The following is a 27,608-nucleotide window of genomic DNA, read 5'->3' as shown; positions in this document are numbered from 1 at the left end:
TTGTTTTCCAGATCCTGCAAAGGTGAAGATGCTTCATCTTAAAGACACATTTCAGGATAGTCTTAAAACGGATTAGTACAACACCCCCGCACACATACAGACCCCTTTCTCCCTAAAATGGAACAATGGAGGACTGCTTTCCTCTCCTATGCTGGAAACCTGGCATGACAGGTATGAAAGGAACCCAGGAAACAAGGTGCTGTTGGAGAGAACCTTGAAAGAAAAAAGCAGCAGTGAGGTTGGACAGGGCCTAGTGGTCACCTGATTTTGCTCCAAAATAATAGCTGATAAAGCATGGCAGATTTAAGACACCTGGAAGCTGTCCTTGAATGGTGTCGGATTAAGGGGTGAAATGCCACACATACAGGTACAATTGAGGACATCTTAAAGCTTGCTTGCTTGCTTGATTTATTTATTATTTAACTTCCTATATTTATTTCTTAAAGCTTTAGTTAGTTAGCTTATACCACCCAACTCCCAACAACTCTTTGAGGTTTCTCACTCATGAACTAGGGATGAGATAACAGCAAGGAGAAAAGCAGATGTTTTCAAACGGTGTTTGCAGTTAAGTGTAATTGAGAACAAGCTCTTAGAATGATCTTCTCTCTCATTAATGAAGCTCCTGCCACCTTTTCAAGATGGGTCTGCTAGTCAAAGCTAACGGGAGGTATTATGGCTGTTTACCTTGAAGCGACTGGTGAAAAGCTCCATCTGCGAGGCAGTCTCCCGGCTGCAATATAACCCTTGCAGAGCAAGTAGGCACTTGAGTCGGACCTCCCCCTGCTGCAAGACAGACCCCATGTAAGAGAACTGCAAAGGATTGTAGCCAAAACCAAATAATGTGCCTAAAAACTACAAATGGTAACACCAAATCTTCCCCTTTGTACTGAATTTGTATTTGCCAGCTCGGAGTCAAGTAACCCAACCAGGATCAGGTTCAGAGAACGGCAAGAGCAACAAAAAATGGTCAGAAACAGGAAACAGAGAGAGACCTCAAGAGGTATTTATCACTCAAGAAGTGAAGACCAAGGCACATCATTAAGTTGTTATTACCATGCAAAGCACGACACAGACTAACAGCCCTGTTACTGCAAGACCTATCTGGGTCCAGCAAGAGGGAAAATACAAACCGATTAATGGGCAGAAGATGGCAGATGGCCCTCCACCAGGGGCACTGTAATCTGGATTCCTGCATCCAGTCCTGGAGGGGACTGAACTCAGAGACACGGGGCCCCTTTTCAATTTTATGTATGAACTTCTGGGTTCAAGTCCTCAACTCTGTTGGAACTTACTTAAGTAAGCCATTCTTCTGTTAATCATCACAATCAATATATAAAACAGGGACATCAGCTGAACTCATAGTACTGCTATAACAATCCAAATACACAAACCAATATATAGTAAACAGACCCACAGAACTGGAAGAGCCTACAAACCTGGTCCTCTGCTTAGTGCAGAAATTCAAATTAAAGCATCTCAGACAAATGGATACCTAGCCTTTCTCTGAACCCATCCAATAATATTAAGACCCCAAATCCTAGTGAATAGAATTGTTTTTTCTTCTGAGTACCAACGGGAAGGAGGTCACCCTTACCATGTAGGCCATACTATTCCATAAGTAGGAGACAGCAACAGAGAAGACGTATTTCGAAGATCCCACCCCTTTAGCTTCTGGAAGTGGAGGGACGCAAAGCATACCTTGCTGACTGAAAATGAGGGACAGGCAGGTTCTACCTGGCAGACAGCTTTAAGACCACCAGGACCAAGCCATGAAGGGCTTTAGGATGGGGAAGAGAACTGAGTCATGCTGTAGTGGCCTGGGCTTCCATTTTTCTTTCCCCATCACTGTCAACTGGAACCCCCCCTTAGGAAGGAGCAAAGCCACTTAGGAAGGAGTAAAACAGTGCCTTCAAGTCCCAACCCTTACAGGTTCCCCAGAAGGATACCAATGTTGATCACATCAAAACCCACTGAGAGATCTAACAAGACCCAAAGGGATACCTTCCCCTCATCACTATTATGGGTATCCACGAGCGGCTAATGCAATTTCTGTTCCACTCTCAAGCGCAAGGATCCACATCATCTACTTCTTCCAAGGTCCTCTGCAAATGACCCCCAACCGATTTAGACTTAACCAAACTTAACCAAACAGGAAAGGTTGGAGAGGTGTCAGATGTTGCCCAGATCTGCCGAATTCAGGGCTGTCTCTTCGGGAGGAAGCATACCACTTCCTTCGAGGCAGGTACTACCTCCCCCTCCCTTGCCAGTTGCCCATAAACTTCAGTAACCAGAATGTGATATGACTGATCCTGATGGAAATGTCCTCCACCTTCAGATTGCAAACCAAGTGCTCCAAAGTAATTGGTTCCATAGAACACAGAGGAGCTGGGGGTGTGCACGGGTGGGGAAGACTTACCTCAGCAACTTGCAATCTTCCCTGCCGGCTTCCCCGTTGACTTTCTGGGGAAGCCGGCAGGGGAGGTTGCAAGTGGTGATCGTGTAATTGTGGGGTGCTGCAACTGGTCATAAGCACGAGCTGGTTGTCAAGCACCCAGATCACGATCACATGACTGCAAGGGTGCTGGGACAGCCGGAATTTTGAGGACTGGTTGTAACCATTTGTTCAATGCCATCATAACTTCGAACAGTTGCTGAATGAATGGTCAGAAGTCGAGAACTCTCTCTCCCCTTCCTATACCTGTGCATTTGATTTTTGCTCTTAAATGCATGATTTTGCTATTGTCTGCTAAATTTAATTGTTATTCTCAGCCCACCTTTGTACCATATCACACCATCATCTAAACTGTTAATAAAAATAATGGAAAGTGGCAGACCCAAGACTAATCCTTGTGGAACCCCAATTAATACAATTTTATGAAGAATTTACACTCTTTGAGCATGATTTTCAAGTCAGCTAGGTATTGTGGTGGTAAACAGTACCCCCCCATATGCTTGTAAGCTACATTCACTGCCAAACTTATGAGATGTCCCCCATACATGTGAACTGCTTAAAGTGTCCTTGTAAGAAAACATTTACAGCAAGCTGAAGTGACCCTGAGTGGTGACAGGGGAAGAATCAGTCAGGAACCTATGGCTCAGTAAACCAAATTGTTTATGTTCACTGACCATATCTTAGAGATAGTATAGCTCACATGCCAATCTAGTAGGAAGGGATAAATAATGTCACCCAGATGGGTTTATCAAAAACATTCCAACATCATGCTGTAATTTACATTACTGTATATCTGTCTTTGCAATATAGTAGGCCAAGGGTATATAAGCTATGGTTCTGCCTTTGCTAAGGGCTGCCCAACAAGCTGCCAATGCTTTGCTGGGAGCCCAGCATATTCTGTTTTATCACTTGCGTGCTAATAAAATTATGTTGTATCTTCAAAGTGATTTGGTTGCTTTAGGTGAACCAGGTTTTGGCCTCAAAGGTATCCACTTAATTATCATGGTATTTTGCCATACTTGACTAGCTTCCTAATAAGCAGATACTTCTGTCAAGCTTAATTAGGGTTAATGTTGGCCAAGCTTTTTGTGACTCCACCCATTACATTAATATTATGGTAACCCAGAAAACTAGTTTACTGGGTATCCAGACTGATCATTGGGTAAAAGCAACTAGAGTGCTACACTTACCCTTCCTGCATCAGCCTGTTATTACAACTAGAGTATTTGGCAGCACCACTTCTGTGAATATGCAAAAGGGCGTAACTGCTAATGCTGGAGAGCTGCAGAGATATATGGATAAGAGGAGGCAAGGAGTAATACTTAGCATACAGGGGTTCTGTTGCCAATCCAAGAATGTCTCCCGATCAATTTAATGAGAAACCATTCATGCCCACGACGACACACCCCACTGTACTGAATTAGCTCCACAGTCTTAGATGACAGCAGTCTAGCTGTGCAGAGCATCTTTCTCAACATTTGTATTTATATTTATATTTTGAATTTAGACATTGCCCATCTCACAAGGAAGTACAAAGAGTACATACCAAACACCTTTTCCAATCATTAAAGCAGCCATGTCTTTTGCAAAGCAGAGATGGCCGGGAGCACCTTTTAAATAAGTGCAAGCCTTGCAAAACATGCAGCTGCTTTAGCGCTTCAAAACCAAGTGCTATGGACATGCTCCGTAAATTAGAAAGCATATTGTTCAAATGTTTTACATAGCTCTACTCAAATAAGCAGACAGGTTCATAATCTTGGAAACAAGAACTAGGTAACAAGAATGCCTTTAACATCTTGCAGAAACTTAAAATTCCTGAATGCCGTACTAATATTTTTCTGCAAGTGCCCTGGCGACCCACCTTGTCATGCAGAGTCCAGCCAATGTACTTGAGATAACCATCAGTTAGGAAGGAGATGGTGTAATGTTGTATCCACTGGCCCATCTCTTCAATGCAAATAGCACGGATTTCAGGTATGAGGTCCCTTAGCAAATAAACAACAGGGTCAGCAATCAGACTCCAGATTCTGAACCTACTCCATTCACACATGTCCTAATATCACTCACCTATAGCGATGAACAAAGACTCCCTTGAAAAGAGCATTCATCAAGGTCTCTAGCTCTTCTTGCTTCTCCTGGAACTAAAAACACATAAACTGGTAGCAGAGGGATATGGCACTCTTATTTTCAATTATTAGAAAGACTTAAAATAGACAAAAGAATTTATGGTTTTGAACACTGTAAGACTGAGTTTGAAATAGAATTCTATACAAATGAGGAACATATAATTGCTAAAATGTATACACTTTTATTGAAGTTTGAAACAGAAAAGGAACAAGTGAAAGAATATATGATAAAGTGGGCTAAAAATTTTGGTTATAATATACAGATGGAACAATGGGAAAATATGTGGCTGAAAGGATTGAAATTTACAGTATGTTATAATTTTAAAGAAAATTTCTATAAAATGATATACCATTGGGTATGTCACCAGAAAAACTGTCTAGAACGTATAAAGGCACTTCAAATTAATGTTGGAAATGTGAACAAGAAGAAAGGACATTTTATGTTTGGTGGATGTGTAAAAAAGCTAGAAAACTCTGGATTCAAATACATCTACTGATTTAGAGGATTTTAAAGATTAATATACAATTAGACCAGAGGTTTTTATTTTGGGATTGATGGACAAACAGTTGGAAAAATGTCATGGAACTTTGTACATGATAACTGCAGCAAGATTGTACACACAAAGATAGAAAGATTCGGAACTACCCACCAATGGAGGTTAGTGAAGATGATGGAACTTGCCAAGATGGCTAAATTGACTTCTTTGATCAGAAAAAAGACATAAATTAAGTTTATTGCTGATTAGAAACCCCTTATGGACTTCTTGCATAAAACAAAAAAAAATGAACTTATGATTTATGGTTTTGATAATTAGATTACAGAAAGAGAAGAGTTATGTTGTAACCACAGAGTAAGAGGTAAATTATTAATTGTACTTATAACTGCTGTAAAGATCAGAAGCTACTTCTTTGTATCTTTTTTCTTTTCTATTTTCTTTTACTTTCTTCCCTTTCTTGCACTTTCAGCTTTCTCTTTTCTTTTCTTATTTTATATTAGTTTGTATTAGTTTTTATCTTCATTTTTTAAAAATCTTTAATAGACATATTAAAAAAAGAACTAAAAACACATAAGGCAGGCTTATGCCCCCAGTCACATCTCTAAAGAGTTTTAAACTTTCACAAGCTCAACCCAAAGCTAAACAAGAAGTAGCTCCGTGTATTTCATATTTTTATCACAGCACTATGATTCAAAAAGGCTTAGATTGTCAAGATCCTCCTGCATTTGACTGTTTTCTAACATGTTTGCTATCCTCCCTATTTTTGCAACATCTGCCAGTCTAATAACCATGTTTTCTAACCCCAATCCAAATCATTCATAAACATGTTGAAGAGTATAGGGCCTAGAACAGAGCTCCACAATATATTACTCAACATTTCCCTTCAGCTTGAAATCAATCCGCTGAAATACACTTGCTAGGTAGGCTGTTCCACCAGCAATGTATCCATTTAATGATAGCACAATCCAGACCACATTTTGACATCATCTTTGCTTGGATCTCAGGGAAACCTTTATCAAATGCTTTGCTAAATTCTTGATACAGTGTTGAATGCATTCACTTGGTCAATTAAAATGGTCATTCTATCAAAAAAAAGGAAATCAGATTAATTTTGCATTCGTTCTTGATGAAGTTATGCAGGTTCCTGCCAAGTAATATATTCTTTTCTACATGCTTGCAAACCTACTGCTAAATAATCTGTCCCAGCACCCCAGAGTGGTCTTTGGTTACCCAAATATTCCAGCTGGAATCACATCATTTATGTGCGTGTGTGTGTGTGTACAGTATATATATATTTTTACAGTATTTCTCTATCACCACAATTACACATCTCAAATCATAAAATCTTCTGAGCAACTGACCTCATCCCAAGGGCACAGAGAATGAAATCCCCCAGCACTAATTCCCCAGAGGACTCCAACACCAACTGTAACAGAGGATGGTGCTGGGCAGCTAGATGGGTGCTACAACAGCAGAATCCCTAATCTGAAGTACAGGTAGTCCTCACTTAACGACCATTTGTTTAGCGACTGTTCAAAGCTATGACGGCACTAAAAAGTGACTTATGACCGGTGCCTGAAGTGACAACCATCGCAGCGCCCCCAGTCATGTGATTGCGATCCAGGCACTTGGCAACCAGCTTGCATTTACAACAGTTGAGTGTCCCAGGGTCACGTGATCACCATTTGTGACTTTAACAGCTGGCTTCCAGCAATCAAAATCAATGGGGAACTGCATGATTTACTTAACAACCATGTGATTCGCTTAACAGCCACAGCGATTTGCTTAACAACTGCTGCAAAAAAGGTTGTAAAATTGGGTCGTCACATGATTCACTTAATGACCACACTGCTTAACAACCTAAATTCCAGTACCAATTGTGGTCATTAAGCGAGGACTACCTGCAAAGCTAAAAAAACGTACATCCAGACACCTCTACAGCACAGCCTCTGGAAGCAACCAAGCTGTCCTGGAAGATCACTACCCTTGACATCATGGCCCTAGACCATCTGTAAATCTTTAGGGTAGATCACTGAGAGGAAACACCATCCTCTTCACCCAGGCCAGTTTTGGTAATAGACACCAGGGCATCTTGCACCTCTTTCCCCGACAACTTCATTTCCAGGATATATTCCTAGAGGGAGCCAAGGGGTTGCCAACAGTGAATTCTGACCCTGAGCAGCCACTGTATAGCAGTAGCTACAAGTGGTGGCAGCAGCTGCTCCCAGTCAGTCTCACTAATGAATCTAAACTACTTCTCCACCGATGGCAACAACATCCTCCTCCTCCAAAACCCCTCTCTTTCCCAACAATCATAATATACAGGTGGTCACCACTTTTCAATTCCCTCATCCCACTTGCGCAGTTTATGCTCTCCACTACCTCCATCCACCATCTCCTCCAATTGCATACAAAAGTCATTCATTCAAATCTTCATATGCAGAACTTTCTCCCCACTCTTACAATCTTCCCGACCATACTACACCCCACCATTCTACCCTTTCTCCCTTGCCAACATTCTTCTTCGTTTATTTCCCTTCCTTAGTTTTCCTTCCTTCTTCATATTCTCCTTTCACACTCTACTCCTTTCCACCTGGGCTCTTTTTCCCTTCTTCACTGTCTCTACCTTCTCCACATTTAAAACTGTCCACCTGACTTCCTTCCAGAAAGGTCTCCTGACCATCACTGACACCGTGGGGAAAACAAGCTAATCTTCAAAGCAAAGCCTTATCCCCATCCCTACCTTTAAGACTATGCTGCCCAGAATTACTGTCAGAGGGTTATCTTCTTGAAAAAAACTCCAGAAATTCTTAGCTTTTTTAATGCAGTGATACAACTTTTTCCTGTAATGTAAGATAAAAATTTTTTTGCTATAAAACATTCCCTATTTCAAGAATAGCATGTTCTTTGTACTCTAAGGATTTTATAAAGACATTTCAGAGAATTGCCCCAACTGGAAGGAAATGTGTAAACCAGGAACTGGCAATAATTTCAGGAGCTAGACACCAAGGTATAATAGCCAACGCACGCACACACAAAAATTAAACTTTCCTAAATCTTATCTCTCAAATCTCACATGAGATTTTCAAGAGCCAGTTTGGTCTAGTGGTTAAGGCACCAAGCTAGAAACTAGGAGATTGTGAGTTCCAGTCCCGCCTTAGGCATGAAAGCTGGCTGGGTGACTTTGGGCCAGTCACTCTCTCTCAGCCTAACTCACCTCACAGGGTTGTTGTGGGGAAAATAGGAGGAGGGAGCAATCGCCGCCTTATTTATAAAAAATAATAAAGGCAGGATAAAAAATCTAAAAAAAAAAAGCAGACAGGAGCAGAACTGAGTTTAGCTACTTCCTACAGAAATCAGGAAACTGCAATAATTCCTACAACTGTTAACTGCAACTGCAAGTTTCCTAAGCAATTGTCCAGGCCATCAGATCAGAGCACTGCTTTTGCTGGCCTAGTTGAGGCAGTTCAACCTTGGGTTACAACCACTTGTTCAGCAACCATTCAAATTTGCAACAGTGCAGAACAAGAGGGATTTACAATGGGTCCTCAGAGTTCTGGCTGTCATGGCATCCCCGCAGTCATGTAATTGCAATCCAGATGCTGTGTGTCCGGCTTGCGATTACAAAGTTGCAGCGAGCCACAGTCACACGATCATGATTTCCGACATTCCCTGCCAGCTTCCCACAAACAAAGTCAATGAGAAAACTGGCAAGTCAGAATTCACAGTCATATGAGGTTCTCACTTGAAGGAACTAGCAGAAGCGATCACAAAACTATTCTTGGTAATCACTGAGAACTCTTGGAGGACTGATGAGGTCCCAAATTGGAGCAGAGCAAATCCCATCCCCTTAAGAATAAAAACAGTGCCCAACAGGATTGGACCCCTGGTTGGTCCAGCACTCTGTTCTCACAGTGGCCAATCAACTGCAAAAGAAAGTCCACTAATCTCCCAGCAGATGGCCTTCAAAGGCAGTCACATTGCCGTCTCATGACATGAACTGGTCCAAGCCTTTTACAAAACAGGGAAGAGAACCCAGGAAGCTAGACCTGTCAACATGTTTGGCAAAGCCCTCAAAACAGGTGATGAAATCCTTGGATGGCCATGCTACAATTAACAGGAGTCAGCATGGGTTCTCACAAACAAATTGTGCCAGATGAACTCTTGTCTCTTGATTCAAGACAGCCACTAGCTTAGCAGATTAGGAGTATAATGGAGATGCAGTATACCTGAACCTCAGCAAAGCCCTCAAAAGAGCACCTCACAATATTCTCCTTGATAAAATGGTAAAATAGGGATAGATGATATTAGCGTTAGATGGACACACCATTGGTGCTCCTTAACAGCCCCCCTTCAGTTTGGTGGGAGCATCTGTTGGAATACCACAGAACTCTGTCCTTGGCTCTGTGATGTTCAATATTTTTATTAATAACTTGATGGAGGGACCTGAGGAGATGCTTATGGAGTCTGCAGCCAACACAAAGCTGGGAAGTATGGCTAATAATGTAGATGAAAGATTTTTTTAAAAAAACTCCAGACTTGAGCAGTGGAGTAAAACAAACAGGATAGAACTGTTTCCCGAGAGGGTATGACTAAAGCCAGTGGGTTAAAATTTCAAAAAGCTTCAAATTGGACACCAGGAAGAACTTTCTGACTATACAAACTGTCAGCCAGTGGAACAGACTGCCATATGATTTGGTGACTTCTCCTTTGCTACAGATCTTCAAACATAGGTATTGCTATATGATTATCTGTTAGAAACACTCTCGTGGATGCTGCACTGAGAAATGGGTTAGACTACATGGTCTTTGAGGTCCCTTTTAACATTGCGATTCTGTGACTGAACAAGATGCAGCCAAAAGTTGTCTTTATTGGTCTCCCTGCCAGATGCTCACCTCCTTATGTTGCTCCAACAGCCCTTCCAGCTTCCCTGGGGCCCAGGAGCCTAGTCCCTTAGCCCGCTCAGTCTCGTATTGTCGCTGAACCTTGTCTTTTTGCAAGCTTACGCTCAATGCCACATTCACCAAGGCTGTCATCAGCTTCATAGCTAGAATGAAAGAAAGGGCCACATAGCACAGGCATTCCCAATTGCCCAGGGAAGCCATAGCTGCCTCTCTTTGATACCAATTACTGTCCCACCTACCTGCCAGGGTACTGGTATGGCGGAAGGCACGCACTTGAGAATCAGACATGCCAGTCAGCAAGGCAATGAGGCTGTCCATCAAATATTCATCATAAACAACATTATGTTGGGCACGGCGCACGAGCACCGCTATTAACTCACAGAATCCTGCACGGAAACGTCGCCACGCGGGAGTGGTCAGTGACAAGGGGTACTCTGCTGAATCCTGGGGGAGGGATGGAGAGAAAGATCCATCAGAGCTAACCAGGCCGCCGCCGCCGCCGCCCCCCCCCCCGCCCGCTCTATCTGCCCAAAACAAGACTCCCGCCCCCTTCCTGGCCCTTCCCTCGGCCCGGGCTCTCACCTCGTGGAAGGATTCTGTCAGACGGCGGATGACCTCCGAGTTCTGGAGACCCTGAAGCATCTCCAGGCTCACAACGCCTGCCGGGCAGAGACAAACGCGCGGGCCAATCCATCCTCCTCCCGCGACCGGCTAACGAAGCAAAAACGCTCCCCCAGAGCCGGGAGGATCGGCCAGCCAGGGCCCCCAGGATCACCCCCTCCGCCAAATCCTGCATGGCACCCACCTCCGCAGCCGCAGGAGCGCACGACGAAGTTCACCAGCTCCAGGAAGCCCCGGTCCCGGTCCTCCCGGTAGCTCTCCAGCCAATCGTCCACGACGGGCTGCGGCGTCGGGCGAGAAGAGGAGGGGAGAGGCTGGAGCCACGGCGAGGGCGCCCGGAGCCGCCCGCCCCCGGCCGCCACGCCACGCCAGCCCCGCGGCGGCCCGGAGGGAAGGGGGCCGCGGCCCCACCGTCGCCGCCGCGCCTCACCTCCAGGGCGCTCCTGCCCGCCTTCACCGCTTCGAAGAGGCCCGGGCCGTCGCCGCCGGATCCGGCCTCGCCCGCCGCTCGCGGCCTCGCCCGCTTCGGCACCTGCGCCGGGCGGGAAGCAGAGCCGCCGTCACGCCCGGGTCGCCGCCGCCGCCCTTGCCCTTCCGCCCGCCTGCCTACCTACCCGGCAGCCGCGGCGCCGGGCCTGCCGCGTGGCGCGCCGGCCGGCCTCGGCCTCCGCCGCCTCGAAGTCGCTGCCCGAGTCCCACGCCGCAACTGGGCCCGGCTCGCCCGCCGCCGCCGCGCCCCCTGGAGAGGACGAGGACGAGGCGGAAGCCGGGCGGCGCGGGGCAGGCCGGCGCCTCAGTGCCATCGACGGCGGCCCCATGGCGGCCCGAGTCGAGCACGAAACCGCCAGGCCGGGTCACGTGGCCTGGCGCGCGCGGGGCGGCTGCCGCCTGCCCGGCACGCGGGCTCTCCCGCCCTGCGCACGCGCGGCCCGAAGGCGCCCGCCCGGGGAGGGGCTCCCCGGAGGGCCTGGCTCTCCCTGCGGACGGGGCGGGGCGCGGGGGGGGGTCTCTGCCCGCCTGCCAAGTCCGGCCGAACGCCCCTTCCTGCGCCGGGGCTGGCCCTGTTGGCGCCTCTGTCCGCCCCGCCCCCTTTATGCCTCGCCCCCAAGCAGAGACACGAGCCGAAAGCGTTGCGCCGGTGTGCTTTTCCCACGCACAGACAGGATCGAGCGCAACCTTTTTGACCAGTGGGTTCGGCTGGACTGCCCTTACCCAGCGGCAGGAGTTGCGCGCAGAGCAGTTCTGCTCGCGTCGTGCAGAAGTCGTGACGATGCAGGAGGGCTCGCGAGGGTCCTCCGTTCGCTTCCGACAACGGGGCCTTCGGATCCAGGCCGCCGGCGGCGCGAGGCGGTTACTCTCCCGTGCCTCGGGCGCCCGCCCAGGCGCCACGCCGAAGCCGGCAGCCAGCGCCACGCGCGGTCCCGCGGTCCGCGCCGGCGGACGAAGCACGGGAACGAGCAGCACTCGGCGTCCTGGCGAGGAGGGCCTGCGTGTCGTCGGCATCGCCGGAACCTGGAACGGCACGCGTGATCCGAACGCAGGCCTGGAAGGCCGCACCCTCGCCCGAAGGAAAAGGGCCGGCAGCGGGAGTGCTCTGTCCACGCGCGGAGAAGGGGGAATCTCGCTGAGGGCGTTCGGGAAGCGACGGGAGCGGTGTCGTCGTCGGGGTTTATCGGGAGGCACAGGCGAGGCCTTTCCGCGGCGGCTGAGCGGACGCTGAAGGAGGCCCGGAGTAGCGCCGGTGGGAGATCCCGACCGCCCCGGGGCGGTTTTTTTTTTTTTTTTTTTTTAATCTGCGCTCAGTCGTTACCGACTCTGCAGTGACTGCTTGGACGGGTCCTTGCAGTTTTCAAGGCAATTGTTTCAGAAGTGGTTTGCCAGAACCTCCTTCCTAGGGCAGAGCCCAGCTGGCAAGTGCAGGAGGCGGGGTTTCCGTTGCTTCGCGTCCTTTTCGGGCGCGCGCGGTTTTTCGCGCTTACCGGCAACTGCTCCCGACTCCTTTTTGCAAGGCGCCGCCAGCATTTTTCCTCCCACCGGAGTGAGAGTACCCATTTATCTACTCACATGAGTTTTCGACCTGTTGGGTTGACAGGAACTGGGGAGGAAACAGGAGCTCACCCTGCTAACGCGAAGGCTGGACTCGAACCGCTGAAGCGTTGACCATTTCTGGCCAACAACTTTCAGCGTCATTAAGCCGCTGCGCCACCGCGTCCCCCCCCCCGGGGCAGTTTACAGATTGTTAAAAGCATCTGAAAACAGGCAACAGTACAACAAGCGCAGATGAGGTACCAAAGGAACACCCGGATGGAGCAAGGGAGGGAAAGAAGAGCGGCCCCGGTCGTCCTCGCCACGGGCCTGGGCGGAGAGCCGCAGCTTCAGGGCCCCTCGAAGTACTGGTGGGGCGGGGGCAGCTTCCTTCCAGAGGGCAGGCGCCGCCACAGAGGAGGCGCGCTTCTGGGGTCCCTGTTTCATTGAGGGGACCCTGCTAGGTCGAACCGGCCGGGCAGGTACCGTGGAGACAGGCAGCCCCTCGAGTGACCAGGCCTTACGCTTTACGCGTAGAGCTTTGTAGTAGCGGCCAGTACCTTGAATTGCACCCGGAAGCAAACCGGCAGCCAGCCCGGCTCGCAAAGCAGAGGTGGTACGTGGGCATACCGAGGCATGCCCATCGCTGCCCGCGCCGCTGCATTCTGGACCAGCTGAAGCTTCCGGGTGGTCTTGAAGGGCCGCCCCAACTAAAGCACATTATAGTAGTCAAGCCGTGAGATGGCCAGGGCGTGAGCGACTGTCTGAAGGCCCCCTGATCCAGGAAAGGATGCAGCTGGCACACCAGATGAAGCTGGGCAAGGCCTTCCTGCCCACAGCTGCCCCCTGCTCCTCAAGCAGGAGCCGGGAGTCCAGGAAGACCCCAAATCCCACGCCACCCTTGAATGGGGGAGTTCCACCCCACCCGTGGTCAAAGTTGGAATATCCCCAGATCTGGGCGGCCCAAACGCCCACAGCCACTCGGTCTCGTTAGCGCTGAGTCGGAGGCGGTGGGTCCCTCCCTGTCCAAACCCACATAGCCTCCAGGCGCCGGGGCAGAACCTCGACAGCCTCGCTCGGCCGGCCCGGAATCCAAAGAGGCAGCTGGGTGTCCTCCGCGTACCATTTCGCGGTCATCAGGATAAGGAGCTAATAGGGAGGCCGGGAGGCAGGGCTGACCCCTCCTCCCAGGGTCCTGCAGAAGAGGATCTTCGAGCTGAGGACTCAAGCAGGCGAAATAAAAGAAAGCGAAAGACCTTGTTAATAAGGCGGAGGAGCGAGTTGTGTCAGGCTCGGCAGCCGCAGCGTGCGCCCCAACCCGTCCAGGAAAGGCACTGGGATGGGGGGAAGAGTTGCAGTGGCCCCATCAGGCTGAGGAGCACTGCCGTCCGGAGACAAGGGAGGCCTCGCTTCTCTAAACCTCCACTCTGGCCACCGCGGGGCTGCTCTGCCCTGGAGATATGAAATCAAGTGATTGTGGCCACGTGGCTCCAGACCAAGGGCAGGGTTGCTGGGAACCGGGCAGCCCCGACTGCAGAACCCCCTCTGCTAATTGCACAGGTGAGCCAGCTGGCGGGCAGCGGTAGAGACCCCGGTGGCGCCGCAGGCGTGGAGAGTCTCTGATGAGCGCTTGCTGGCGGCTCTCCCTGCCGCTTGCTAGAATGGCAAGAGGACTCGAGAGTGGGAGCGAGGGATCTGGCGTGCTGTCGGGTGACCGAGGGACAAGCCCTTTTTGGCCTGAGGGCCACGTAGGGTTAGGCAAGCGTGCAAAGACAGTCCAGAATCGGGGGGGGGGGGATGGCAGAGCGGTGGGACCAGCTCATTCTCCCTTGGCAGGGTGTCTTCCTCTGCCTCCCCTCAGAGTCTCTGCCGACCTTCTAAATGGGAAGAGAGTGGCACTCAGGGGCAGTTCCCCAGGGAGCGCGTTCCCCAGCCTGGGGGTGGCGCAGGAGGAGGCCCTCTCCCGCCCCCCACCAAAAGGATGGGCCTCTGCAGTGGGGAGGGGGAGGGGGCCCCTAAACAGCCAGGCCCTAAAGGCTTGTTAAGTAGTGCCCAGTAGACAGGCCCTCGGGACAGGTAGCATGTGGACCCCTGGACCTCGCACCAACTATACCTCCTGGATCCTTTGGGGAGGTAACTCAGGTGCCCATGGAGGCCATTGCAGTAGCCAGGACTTACCATGATGGGGCAACCCAGCCACGGGGGGCGGGGGGATTGTGTGTGCATATGGAAATCAACTGTTTTGTGTCGTATGAGATTTCAGTGATCCCGTAGGGGCTCATGCGGGATTGTGCATGCTTTTGTGAACTCCTTTTGTTTTGTTTTTTATCAGAATTTTTCAATACAGCAAAAGAGTACAAAATTAAAGAAAAAATAAAAAAGGGGGGAAAGGAAAAAAACATGAAAAAAGAAAACATAGAATAACGACTTCAGACCTTCTTTCCATCAAGTAATTGCCATCTTACTTTTCCCCCTTCCTCTTTAACCTTTTTTAATCCCCAAATTCATAAATTATCAATTCACTCTTTTCTTCTTTCAATAAAAAATCTTATAAAAAGCTTCCAGTTTTTTTTTAAAAGTCTATCATTTTTTCCCTGAGATTTTGTGAACTTCTGAATTCGGGGAGAAAAGAATTACTTGAGAGGGAGATGTCATTTGGGAATCTATGGGGCATCATCTTGTTGACATCACCTGCTCACGTGGATTTATTTGGAATATTGGAATTGCCTTCCCGTGTCCACTCAGCAGCTTAACCTTGCTTGCCTAATTTCTGTGCAAGGTGGTTGTGCTGCCCAATGGCTGGATCTGAGGGATGGGTTCTTAGTTCTCAATGGGGTTATCAAAACACAAGATGCTGAGCTGATGGCTGGGTTTGCACAACACACCAAACCACAAACTGGTTCTTGTCATCTTTTATTCGTTCTATTCTTGTAATGTTGTGTTTTTATTTATGTATGAGGTTTTGTTGCATTGTTCTATGTGAGCCACTGTGGTGAAGGGAAAACACCAGCCTCCTTGTGAGTAAGCCACAGCACCAGAGGACGAGTGCCTGCAGACTCAGTGCTTACTCAGCATAAAGGCCTCTCTCAAGGGGGGGGGGTTGGAGAAGAAGAAGGTTGAGGGAGGAGAACCCTGCCAGGGAAAAGCCCTTGCTGAATTACCCTGGATTAGGCCTGTATAAACAAAGTCCCCCGCCCTTTGGTGCTGAGCTCATTGCCCAGGCAGAGAAGGGGGCTGGTTCCTTACACTGGGAAGCCTTACTCCAAGCGAGGGAGGGGGCAAAGGCGGCTCAGGTGAGGAGCTGCTGATATGCCCGCAGCTGAGGCTGGAAGGCTTAATGAGACTTTGTGCCAGAGCAGGAGAACAAGCCTCAAACCGCTGCCGCCACCAGGTCCAGTTGCTTCCATGGTTAAATCTTTTATTTTGAGAGTTCTTGGTTTGGACCAGTGCAGGGGCTCCAGCGAGTCTGTTTTTGTCGTCAGCCGCCATCCTTCAGTGCTCAAGGGACAGGGCAGGGGGAGTAAACTCCATCTCCGGAGAGCCCGGTATTTGCTTTCTGTTGCTCACTAGTCAGCTCCTCCCCTCCGTCCGCAAGGGTCTCTGCCACAGCCGCCAAGAGTCACTTTTTACTGCCGCAGCAAACACACGTGTTTAAGAAATAAATAACATAAAAGAAGCTAATAATTATTAGTTCCTGTTTGCTTTTATCTTTATGCTTCTTAAAACTTAATAAAGTTCTTATTAAAAAAAGAACAGCAAGCTACCTAACCCTATTTTACCCTAATTAGCGTGTGGTTCATGCCCCGTCTTGCGCGATGGGCAGAACGGTGAGGTGAGCCGTGGGTACGGAGGAGGACCTGGGAGCTGCTGCTCCTCCTCTCCTGAACCTCCACCCCTTCTCCGAAGTCAGTTGGAAATCAATGCTGTGCCGTTGTTTCCTTTTCTGGCAGAGCCGTGGCTGGTTTACACAGAGCTAAAAGCTCAGCAGAATTGGTACTACTTGGAGGGCTGCCAAAATGCCCGTCCACGTGAGGGGAGCAGGAGGAGTTGGATGAACGTAAGGAGGGATATAAACAAACGGTGCCCTCAGTCCCTGGGCACCCTGGAGGTCTGGAAGGAAGGAGCCAACCTCCTTGCCTGAGGAGGGAGCCAGGGCCCAGGATGCCCCCTCCGATGTTAGACAACTGCCCCTTGGGCCAGGCCGAGTGGAGCTGTAGCCATGCCAGTCTGGTCAGATTTTAAGGAGAAGTCCTTGGGAAAGAGAGGAAGTCCCTGGTGATGGGGTGACTGCGGCAGAACGTTTTGGTTGCTGCAAGACAGGACTGCCTTCTAGAAATTCAGGAGAAACAGCATTGCCTTCATGTTCTTCTCCTTAATTATGATTTGTGTGGCTCTGAGGCATGGCGCGGTTAACCTCCGCATAAATATTCTTGCCTGCAGTGTTTTCAGCATGTTTTCCACTAGCTGGAAAAGACACTAGTTGGTCAGTGAGCTACCGTTGTCAGGCCTTGCCCCAAGACCTAGAGGTAATTATGCCTAGCGCAGGGGCTGCACAGGTCTGGGGGGGGCAGTCTGACCCGAGGCCCATGGCCTCCAGTGCCAGTCCAGGGCAAGTTGAAGGATCTGATGTGCCTGCAAGGAGAGAGGCCCAGTGACCAGCCTGAGGCCGCTGACCACAACTGCTGGGCTGGGCAGCATTCTAGCCAGCAACAGTTTTGGAGGGCCTTTGCCCCCACCCCCACCTTCCCTCTGCCGCCTGACCTTGCCAGCCTGTGCAGCTCCAGGGGCTGGTGGCGGATCTGCCCTGCACCAGGGCTGGGAACGATGGAAGTGTATCCTGCAGGAGGCGGCGGCCAGGTCAGCACTGCAGCTTCAGCCCGTCTTGAGGTTCTTGTCCCGAGAGACGAGAAGGATGGCTTGAGGAGAAGAGAGCTCCTGCCTGGCAGGCTTGGATCACCAGATCAAGGCTGTTGCTGGGGTCGCCCATGTGGGAGCGCTAGGATTTGATCCCTCTGCCACGTTTCCAGATCCAGGAGGGCCTTCTAAGAATCCCAGGGCTTTCATCCACTGAGTCAGCCATTCCTATCACGCTGCTGTGTTCTAACCCACCAGCCCCATCAGGGAGAGAGAGAGTCTTTTGTTCGCTGATTATGGGAGCCAAGTGGGAGCAACGGTCAGCAGGACAGAGGTGGGACCCACTGGAGCAGGAGGAGGTGCACCTGCAAGGGATCCGACTCCCTCAATAAGCACCCGTAGGACGAGAAGGCAGATGCTCCTGGGGCCGCGAAATGGAGGGGAGCAAAGGTCAGTTTTGAAGCTGGAGAGATGTTTAGAAAATTCTCTGCAAAGGTGAGCGCTGGAAGCGGGAGCAGGCAGCAAGGCGCCATTCTACACAGGTTGGTCAAATGCTTTGGGAATTGCAAAGGGCTCCCCAAGGGAGTCCCCAGATTGGCTGAAGAAGCATCAGAATGGAGTTCAGTTAAGCAGATGCAAAGAAACGCACACCGGCACACCAAAAAATAATCTGAGGTTCACATGGATTGTTAATGGATTTTAACTGGCAGCAATCGATCAAGAAAAGAGACTCACACGGGGCAACCCTGACCCCTTTGAACCAATTCTGCAGGTGGGAGGCAGCCCCCCTAATATCCGCCGGAATCAACTGAATCCGGGTCCCGCCTTCCTTATTTCCCCTCAGACTTTTCCAAACCCACCGCAGTCCTTTAGCGGCTCCTCTCGGGTCTCGGCTTCCGCTCCAGGCCTTGTCTGAAATCACTGGCTATGGAAACAAGCGAGCTACTGGAGCTGGGTCTTTCTGCGCCTCCGGGTGAGGACTTCGCGCCAGACCGGTGGGAGGGGTGGACGTGCTTCCCGTGAAGTGAAGACACGCCGCGCTCTCCGTCCTGGGGGCGTTTTTCTGCTGCGTGCTTCCCTCCAACCGACCGGGCGAGCGTCCCTTGGATCCAGCAGTCAGTCGACCCGCTCACGCGACTCATCCCCTCCTCCTTCCGGCACAGCAGCTTGCCAAACTTCATTGTACAACTCCACAATGCAGCCGCCTTGAGAAAGAGGATTGAAAAGGGGTGCCTGGAGCCCCCCAAATTACGGAAAAAGAACTCTTGGCCACTTTTCCTGTGTGAAACCTGAGCATGCACAGAGTTGCAGCCTGACCAAAAGCCTGGAGGAGGTGTTAGTGAGAGAGCCCCCCCACCCAGCGTCTTTCCACAGACCCAGACCTGCAGGTCCACACGACCTTGGCATGATTCAAGGGCCGAGCGAGCTATTTCTGGGTCTGTCCTGGTTTACCTGAAAGTGAAGCAAAGCTGGACCTTCTTTTTCTTGCACCTGTTGCCTCCCCACCCAGCCCCCTGTCCTGGCTGCTCAGCCTCCGTTGTGATCTGGAAGAGAGCAAGGGCTGAAGGGGCAGCCTCAGAAGGCGAGCGGGGCGCCCCGGCAGCAGCAGCCGCCCTCCTGGCCTGCTAGGGCATCAGCAGCCCCCCACTGCCCCTCCTCCCTGCCCGTCTTCCCCTCGCAGTTTCTGGCTCGCCTTTAAATCTAGCCGGTGGGATGACCCGAGGAGCTTCAGGGGTCTTCCCTGGCCTTCATCAGGGCAGGCGTGTTTCAACTGCGTGGAGGGCGGGCGCACCTTTTGCTACTTCAGCAAGGCTGTTCCAGTGGGACAGTAAAAGCAATAAAAATGGTGGTGTTAAGTCCCAGTAATTTTCCCTTGCTCCAGAGAAGGCGTGCACGCCTGTTCCAAAATGGAGCAGGGGGAGAGAGAAAGGAACTCAACTTTTCATTTTTGGTGAGGGGATTCTTGATATGTCAGGTCCTGTAGTAGTAATCCAGGGGTGAGACTGGTGTGCGGTGGCCAGAACACTACGGGCTGCGATGTGGCTCCTCCGAGTGGGGGGAGCAGGGGACAGCCCTTACGGCTCCCCAGACTGACTGCCTAGGTCATCGCTCCCCCTGTGGTGTCTGTCCTCCAGGTGTGTGGGATGACCACGCCCATCGTCCCCAGCCAAACAGCCCCTGCTTTGCACAGAGGAGCCTCAAGTGCATCCTGGATCGCACCCTTGGCGATCACGCCTTCCTTCCCTCCCTCCCTCCCCTGGGTCTTTCATGCCGGTCAGGCTTCAGAAAGGATAAGTCTGGGGGAGAGGCCCAGTCCTCCCAGAAGTGTTCTAGGCTGTTGAAGGAGGAGGAATGAAAGGCCACCTTGCACAACGCAGCTGCCCCGCCAGGGTTAAAGCAACCTCAGGGAGGGGTGTGATCAGGAAGCCACAAGCTGAGCAAGCAGAGCACCTCGCCTCTGCCTAATGGGGTTTCGGCTGGGGTTGTGTTACTGTGTGTGTCGCCCGCTCGCTCGCACAGGGAAGAGGAGGGAGGGGCGAGGAGGAGCACGTCCTCAGCGGCTGGCTGCTTTCATCACTGTGGGTCTTGCAAAAAGCAAAGGCGAGCCATTGCATGGAAGGGAAATGGTGGGAGCACCTTTTCTTTGGGGGGGCCATCATGGTTGGCCACAGCGTGACGAGGGGCAGGCCGATGGGGAGCAATGAAAGCGCCTCCGAGCACATGAAGTGCTTTTCTCACCATATAAATGGTCCCAGGAAGGGTCTTGTCACCAGCCAATGGCCTCTTCTTACTTAATCATCCGAAGCAGCAGGTTTACCCGAGCGCTACGGAAGAGGCAGGTCAGCGTCGTAGTTAAAGGTGCTGGGCTAGGAGCAGGGAGGTCCGCCTTCGAGTCGCCCCTCAGGCATAGAAGCCGGCTGGGTGAATTTGGGTCTCTCTCAGCCCTACACGGGAAGTCAGAGCATACCAGAAGAAGGCAGCGAGGGCAAACCGCCCCAGAAAAGGTTGCCAAGAAGACTCGCCCAAGGAAAGGTTGCCAAGAAGACTCGCCCAAGTAGTCACTGGGAGTCAAGATTGGCTCGGAGGACCACAACAACAACAGGAACAGTTCAACAATGGAGCAAACCCAAATGCCGGCATTTTATTTATGATGTGCTCCCACCTGGGCGGTCCAGCTACAATAAAACATTAACAAGCCAGAACTAAATAGCTATTAAAATTACACAAAAGGAATAAAACTAATACATACCATAATATACATATAATCACAATGAAAATAATGCTATGAAAACCTAAATTTACTGTCTAACTTTATTAACAATATACAACAAAACAGCCCTACCCCAATTCTCAGCATCTGTTCACAACCACTTCCGCCAATCAGTCTCCTTTTTTGAATAAAGAGGTTTTCAAATGCTTCTTAAATGCATCCAGGGAAACGTGGAATTCTGAAATCGGGCCCCAGTTCCTGAAATGCGTGTAAACGAGATGGAGGAACACCTGAAAAAAGCCCCTGTCCTGCTGATGCCCTTGTATAAACCCTCAGGATCATACAAGGGTCTGGCAGTGGGAAGGGCCAGCCAGGGAATAGGGGCCTGGGGGGCTTTCTGTGTGGTTGCTGTGCTGAGAAGAAGCTTAAATCACAGTCCACCACCCCATGTTTGGAGTACACTCTCAAAACACACCTTGGGGAGGGGGATAGAATCTCCAAGAGTTGGAAAGTGCCTTGGGGGTCCATCTAGTCCAACCCCCTGCCCAGCACAGGATCCTCAGTCTATCCTAGACAAAGGCCTGCCCAATCTTTTCTTGAAACCCCCCGTGATGGAGTCCCCATGAGGCAGGCTGTTCCGCTGCTTAATAGCTCTCACAGTCAGGAAATTCCTCTTTATAGTATTTCAGGTTTGAGTTCTCTCTGTAAAGCTTCCCTGCATTGGTTCTGGTCTTACCTTCTGGTATTCTGGAGAATAAATTCGCACCATCTTCCCTGGGACAGACCTTCAAGTATTGGAAGGCTGCTTTCGTGCCTCCCCTTAGCATACCATGTTCCTTTAACTGCTCTTTGTGGGATTTAGACTCCAAGCCCCTTAGCATCCTTGTTGCTCTCCTCTGCACTCTTTCCAGTTCCACAGCATCCTTTTTGTATTATGGCGACCAGAACTGGGCACACTGTTTCAGCAGCAGAGAACAAAACATTCACTTCCTTTGATCTTGGCATTATCACCTCTACTGATGCTGCCCAAGACTGCATTGGGTCTTTTGGCAGTTGCAGCACACTGCTGGCTCACACTTAATTTATGGTCTACCGAGACATCCAGATCCTTCTCACAAATACTCCTGGTAAGCCAGGTATCACTATCTTGTATTGTGCATTTGGTTTTTCCTGCTTAAGTACAGAACCTTGCATTTCTCACCACTGAACAATGTTTGGTGGACAAGGCCCGGTCTATTAAGGTTCTTTTGAACCTTGAACCTGTCTTCTGAGGGGTTAGCCCCCCAGCTTTGTGCCATCCGCAAATTTTATGAGCATACCTTCTGTTCCCTCATCTAAGTCATTTATGAAGAAGATGTTGAACAGTTCTGGGGCCAGGGCAGAACTGAGGATCCCTACAGCATGCCTCCCTCCATGTAGACATAGACCCTTCAAGGATCACAACATATTGGCTACAGTTGTTCAGCAACTCCATCTGGAAATGAGACCATCCATCTAACGCTGTTCCAGTTTATCAAGAAGGAGGCTGTGCTCTATTTTATCAAATGCCTTACAGGTAGTCCTTATTTACTAACTGCCTTGTTTAGCGACCATTCGGAGTTATGACAGTGTTAAAAAAAAACAGCTTTGTGACCAGTCCTTGCATTTACAACCATTGCAGTGTCCCACAGTCATGTAACCACCATTGGTATGCTTCACAACTGGCTTCTGACAAGCAGAGTTAATGGAGAATGTGGAAGTAAAATCACAAGTCATGGTCACATGATGTCTCACTTAACGACCATGGTGATTCACTTAACAACTGAAGCAGAAGTGAGTGGTCACATGATGTTTTGCTTAGCAACCATAATGCTTAGCAATGAAGTTGCTGGTCCCAATTGTGGTCGCTAAGTGAGGATTACTGTATTGAATGATATGTACACTACTTCCACCTCATTCCCTTGTCCTGCCAATCAAGTCACAATGTCAAAGAAAGCAATTTGTTTGGCATGACCTGTTTTTAATACTACATCCATGCTGGCTTCCATTAAGTGCTTTGTCCCTTTCTAAGTGCTTACAAACCCACTGCTTTATCATATTTTCTAGGATTTTTTTTCAAGTATTGATGTCAAGCTGTAAAGGTGTAAAGAAGTAAAAGGTGACGGGAGAGGTAGTGAAAATCATCTTCAGATCAGACCCATTAATCAATATTGGTACAATGCTGGCCCTCTAGCTTTCAAGTTGACCCCTGTGGCAAAATAAGGGATGTTCCTGCACACATTTGGGATGCGACCATTTCTTTTGACAGATTTTACACTTGCTAGTTCTATGCCTGGGTGCCCAAGTGAAGTGTAATTGGGCTGACAGATGATGACAACTTCCTCACTGGGGAAAGAGGAAGCATATGTTGTTAGGCTGCCAGAGCAAGGTCAGGCAAAGGCAGCCCCTGGGTCAGCTGTCAGTCTGGTTCTCTTCCTGCATCAGTGATGTCAGCTGAGATGGGTCCCTGACCAAGGCCAATGAAAAGGAACGGTCCCTTTCCAGGGTGGGCTGTAGTCCTTTCTGAATGTTAGCATTGCAACGGTTGCAGGTGGCAGCTGCAGTGACCAGTCAGGTTCTCTTACTGTCTTCTGTCTTCTTGTGCCATTTCTCCCTTTTCCTCTTATGTTGGTTCCTGAAATTGATGTGCCCCTGATGATGTGTTTTTCAACTTCACCGGTATTATGGTTTGAACAATCTAATGATGGGAGTGGTTTGAACAATGTGGCTGTAACCTAGGGGCTTACCTAGCAACAGTGTGTTCTAGAAGAAAGCTTATGCTGTGTTCCTGGATGGAAACTGGGAGATGTAAGCATGTGAGAAAGTCAGTTTCTGATATAAAGCAGCGTTTATATGTCCATGGGACAATTTCAATAGAGTGGCCAGAATATGAACCTGTTGCAAAGGGTGGTTAGGCTCACCTTAGTGACAAGTGAATATTCTTGACAGAAGGTTCTTCTGCCATGGCCCCATGAAGAACAGAACAACAGAAAGAGAAGAGGGGTTAGCTATACCAACTCAAAAATCTAAGTAAATGAGCTTGGCAATACTGTAGAGAACATATGGGTTAAAATAAGTTGGAAAAACAAAAACATACTGTTGTTAGTATTCACTATTGCTCACCCTATGGAGAACATTTATTTATTTACAGTGGGGCAAAAAAGTATTTAGTCAGCCACCAATTGTGCAAGTTCTCCCACTTAAAAAGATGAGAGAGGCCTGTAATTTTCATCATAGGTATACCTCAACTATGAGAGACAAAATGGGGGGGGGGGGGAAATCCAGAAAATCACATTGTCTGATTTTTAAAGAATTTATTTGCAAATCATGGTGGAAAATAAGTATTTGGTCAATATCAAACGTTCATCTCAATACTTTGTTATATATCCTTTGTTGGCAATGACAGAGGTCAAACGTTTTCTGTAAGTCTTCCCAAGGTTTTCACACACTGTTGCTGGTATTTTGGCCCATTCCTCCATGCAGATCTCCTCTAGAGCAGTGATGTTTTGGGGCTGTCGCTGGGCAACACGGACTTTCAACTCCCTCCAAAGGTTTTCCATGGGGTTGAGATCTGGAGACTGGCTAGGCCACTCCAGGACCTTGAAATGCTTCTTACGAAGCCACTCCTTCGTTGCCCGGGTGGTGTGTTTGGGATCATTGTCATGCTGAAAGACCCAGCCACGTTTCATCTTCAATGCCCTTGCTGATGGAAGGAGGTGTTCACTCAAAATCTCACGATACATGGCCCCATTCATTCTTTCCTTTACACGGATCAGTTGTCCTGGTCCCTTTGCAGAAAAACAGCCCCAAAGCATGATGTTTCCACCCCCATGCTTCACAGTAGGTATGGTGTTCTTTGGATGCAACTCAGCATTTTCTCTCCTCCAAACACGACGAGCTGCGTTTAGACCAAAACATTCTACTTCGGTTTCATCTGACCATATGACATTCTCCCAGTCCTCTTCTGGATCATCCAAATGCTCTCTAGCAAACTTCAGACGGGCCCGGACATGTACTGGCTTAAGCAGGGGGACACGTCTGGCACTGCAGGATTTGAGTCCCTGGCGGCATAGTGTGTTACTGATGGTAGCCTTTGTTACTTTGGTCCCAGCTCTCTGCAGGTCATTCACTAGGCCCCCCCGTGTGGTTCTGGGATTTTTGCTCACCGTTCTTGTGATCATTTTGACCCCATGGGGTAAGATCTTGCGTGGAGCCCCAGATCAAGGGAAATTATCAGTGGTCTTGTATGTCTTCCATTTTCTAATTATTGCTCCCACAGTTGATTTCTTCACACCAAGCTGCTTGCCTATTGCAGATTCAGTCTTCCCAGCCTGGTGCACGTCTACAATTTTGTTTCTGTGTCCTTCAACAGCTCTTTGGTCTTGGCCATAGTGGAGTTTGGAGTGTGACTATTTGAGGTTGTGGACAGGTGTCTTTTATACTGATAATAAGGTCAAACAGGTGCCATTACTACAGGTAACAAGTGGAGGACAGAGGAGCCTCTTAAAGAAGTGGTTACAGGTCTGTGAGAGCCAGACATCTTGCTTGTTTGTAGGTGACCAAATACTTATTTTCCACCATGATTTGCAAATAAATTCTTTAAAAATCAGACAATGTGATTTTCTGGATTTTTTTTCCCATTTTGTCTCTCATAGTTGAGGTATACCTATGATGAAAATTACAGGCCTCTCTCATCTTTTTAAGTGGGAGAACTTGCACAATTGGTGGGTGACTAAATACTTTTTTGCCCCACTGTACTTACTTACTTACAGAACTTACACGGCTGCCTATCTCGTATAGTGATTCTAAGCAGCTCACGACAATCAATAAAAACAACGATAAAAACAAAAATACCCTTCCCCTGACACCAGTCCAAACAGCCTCCCAGCTCAACCCCCATCCTAGCCCAATACCTGGGGGAAAAGTCAGGTCTTCAGGGCCTTCCAGAAGGCTAAAAGAGTAGGAATCCCTTGGATCGCAGGTGGGAGGCTATTCCAAAGGGCTGGGGCAGCCACCAAGAAGGGCATCTCCAAGGTCCCGTCAGGTGGCAACATTTAAGGGAGGGGACCTGGAGTGCACCCATCCTATCTGACCTAGTAGCCAGCGCAGCTCACGCAGCAGTGGTGTAACTTGGGTGAATTGCTGGGCACACAAAACTGCACATGCCACCGCATTCTGGACCAGCTGCAGTTTCCAGAGGGTCTTCAAGGGTAGCCTCATGCAGAGCACATCGCAGTAACCCTAGGTTACTAGACTACTGCAATGCGCTCTACATGGGGCTACCCTTGAAGAGTATCCGGAAGCTTCAGCTGGTCCAGAATGCAGCCGCGTGAGCTATTTTTGGGGTCCAAAGAAGGACCCATATAACACCTTTGCTCCGTGAGCTGCACTGGGAACCAGTTTGCTTCCAGGTCCAATTCAAGATGTTGGTTATCACCTTTAAAGCCCTACATGGCATGGGGCCAGGCTACCTGAGGGACCACCTCACCCCCATGATTTCAACCCGTCCCACCCGATCTCACAGAGAGGGCATGCTCTGGACCCCCTCGGCAAAAGAACTCCGACTAGCGGGGCCCAGAAGGCAGGCCTTCTCTGCTGTGGCCCCCGCCCTTTGGAACATCTTGCCCCCGGAGGTGAGACAGGCCCCCTCACTCCAGGCCTTTTGGAGGGATTTGAAGACCTGGCTCTGCCATCTGGCCTGGGGCGGGGAGGGAGGTTGTCAGAAATGGGGTTGGCTAGCCCCCTAGAGGCCTGGTGTGGCTTCCAGCGGCCTCTTGGATTTTTTCCTCTTCTTTCCATTTGTGTAAATGTGTTTTTTCTTTTTATAAATTTTAATTATGTATTTATTTGTTTTAATTTGATGTAAACCGCCCAGAGTCCCCCATTGCAGGGAGATGGGCGGGGATAAGTCTATGTATAAATAAAAATAAATAAATAAATAAAAACCCAAAGAGGAGGTGACTAAGGCATGAGTGACTATGAGTAAGGGCTCCTGGTCCCGGAATGGGTGCAGTTGGCACACAAGATGAATTTGTGCAAAGGCACCCCCGGCCACAGGGCCACCTGCTCTTCCAGCAGAAGCCACAAGTCTAGAGGACCCCCAAATTGTTCACCAACTCTATCTGGGGGAATGTTGCCCTGTCCAGAGTCAGAAATGTCAACTCTCCTGAACCCAAGGGCCAAAAACCCACAACCACTCCATCTTGCTAGGTTTGAATTACAGCTGGTTTCTGCCCATCCAGTTCTTACAGCCTTTACAGCCTCCAGGCACTGAGCCAACAGCTGAACAGCAAAACTTGCCTGGCATGGGACAGAGATGTATAATTGGGTATCATCAGCATCCTGATGATACCGAACTCCATGCCACTGAATGACCTCTCCCAGGAGGGGAGAGAAACTCGAGCCCAGTGGGCCTAGGGCTAGACCTCTCCTCCCCTGCCAGCACTGACTGATACTGGCCACGGAGAAAGGAGGAAAACCACCACCGAACAGTGCCTCCCACTCCCAATCCCCAGAGCCAGTCCAGCAAGTTACCATGGTTGATGGCATCAAAAGCCACCAAGAGATCCAGGAGGTCCAGGATGGACATACCAACCCCCTCCCAAACTCTCCAGAGGTCATCCATGAGTGTCACGATGCCATCTCAGTTCTGTACCCTAGCCTGAACCCAGACTCAAAAGGGTCCAGATAATCCACTTCATCCACAGCTGGGACCCCACCACCTCTCAATAACCTTCCCTAGAGAAGGTAGGTTGGAGACTGGATAAAAGTTATTCAACACTGATGGTCTCTTAAGAAAGGGGTGTACCACAGCCGCCTTCTAGGCAGATGGCACCATCTCCTCCCATAAAGAGGCATTAACCACCATTTGGATGCAACCCCATGCCACATCCCAGGAGG

The 27,608-nt window shown here is 49.6% G+C and overlaps 1 protein-coding gene across 1 annotated transcript in view; it reads right to left on the bottom strand.

Moving 5' to 3' along the window:
* Window positions 1-11,418, bottom strand: part of STAG3 (STAG3 cohesin complex component) — a 47,459-nt gene extending 36,041 nt beyond the window's left edge. The window contains exons 1-9 of the mRNA XM_088154055.1: window positions 11,215-11,418; window positions 11,031-11,132; window positions 10,785-10,881; window positions 10,562-10,638; window positions 10,219-10,423; window positions 9,971-10,122; window positions 4,520-4,593; window positions 4,314-4,437; window positions 685-783 (exon numbers count right to left, since the gene is read on the bottom strand). Coding sequence (XP_088010181.1) covers window positions 685-783; window positions 4,314-4,437; window positions 4,520-4,593; window positions 9,971-10,122; window positions 10,219-10,423; window positions 10,562-10,638; window positions 10,785-10,881; window positions 11,031-11,132; window positions 11,215-11,418 — 1,134 coding nt within the window. The remainder of the gene's footprint in view (window positions 1-684; window positions 784-4,313; window positions 4,438-4,519; window positions 4,594-9,970; window positions 10,123-10,218; window positions 10,424-10,561; window positions 10,639-10,784; window positions 10,882-11,030; window positions 11,133-11,214) is intronic.
* Window positions 11,419-27,608: the final 16,190 nt, after the last annotated feature.

The sequence above is a fragment of the Python bivittatus genome, unplaced genomic scaffold, assembly GCF_059951505.1.
Source record: "Python bivittatus isolate LINGU-HERP-01145 unplaced genomic scaffold, Pbiv_v1 ctg000700_np1212, whole genome shotgun sequence".
In the NCBI taxonomy this organism is placed as follows: domain Eukaryota; kingdom Metazoa; phylum Chordata; class Lepidosauria; order Squamata; family Pythonidae; genus Python; species Python bivittatus.
The sequence above is the reverse complement of the archived record's forward strand: the minus strand, read 5'-3'. Positions and strand labels throughout refer to the sequence as shown.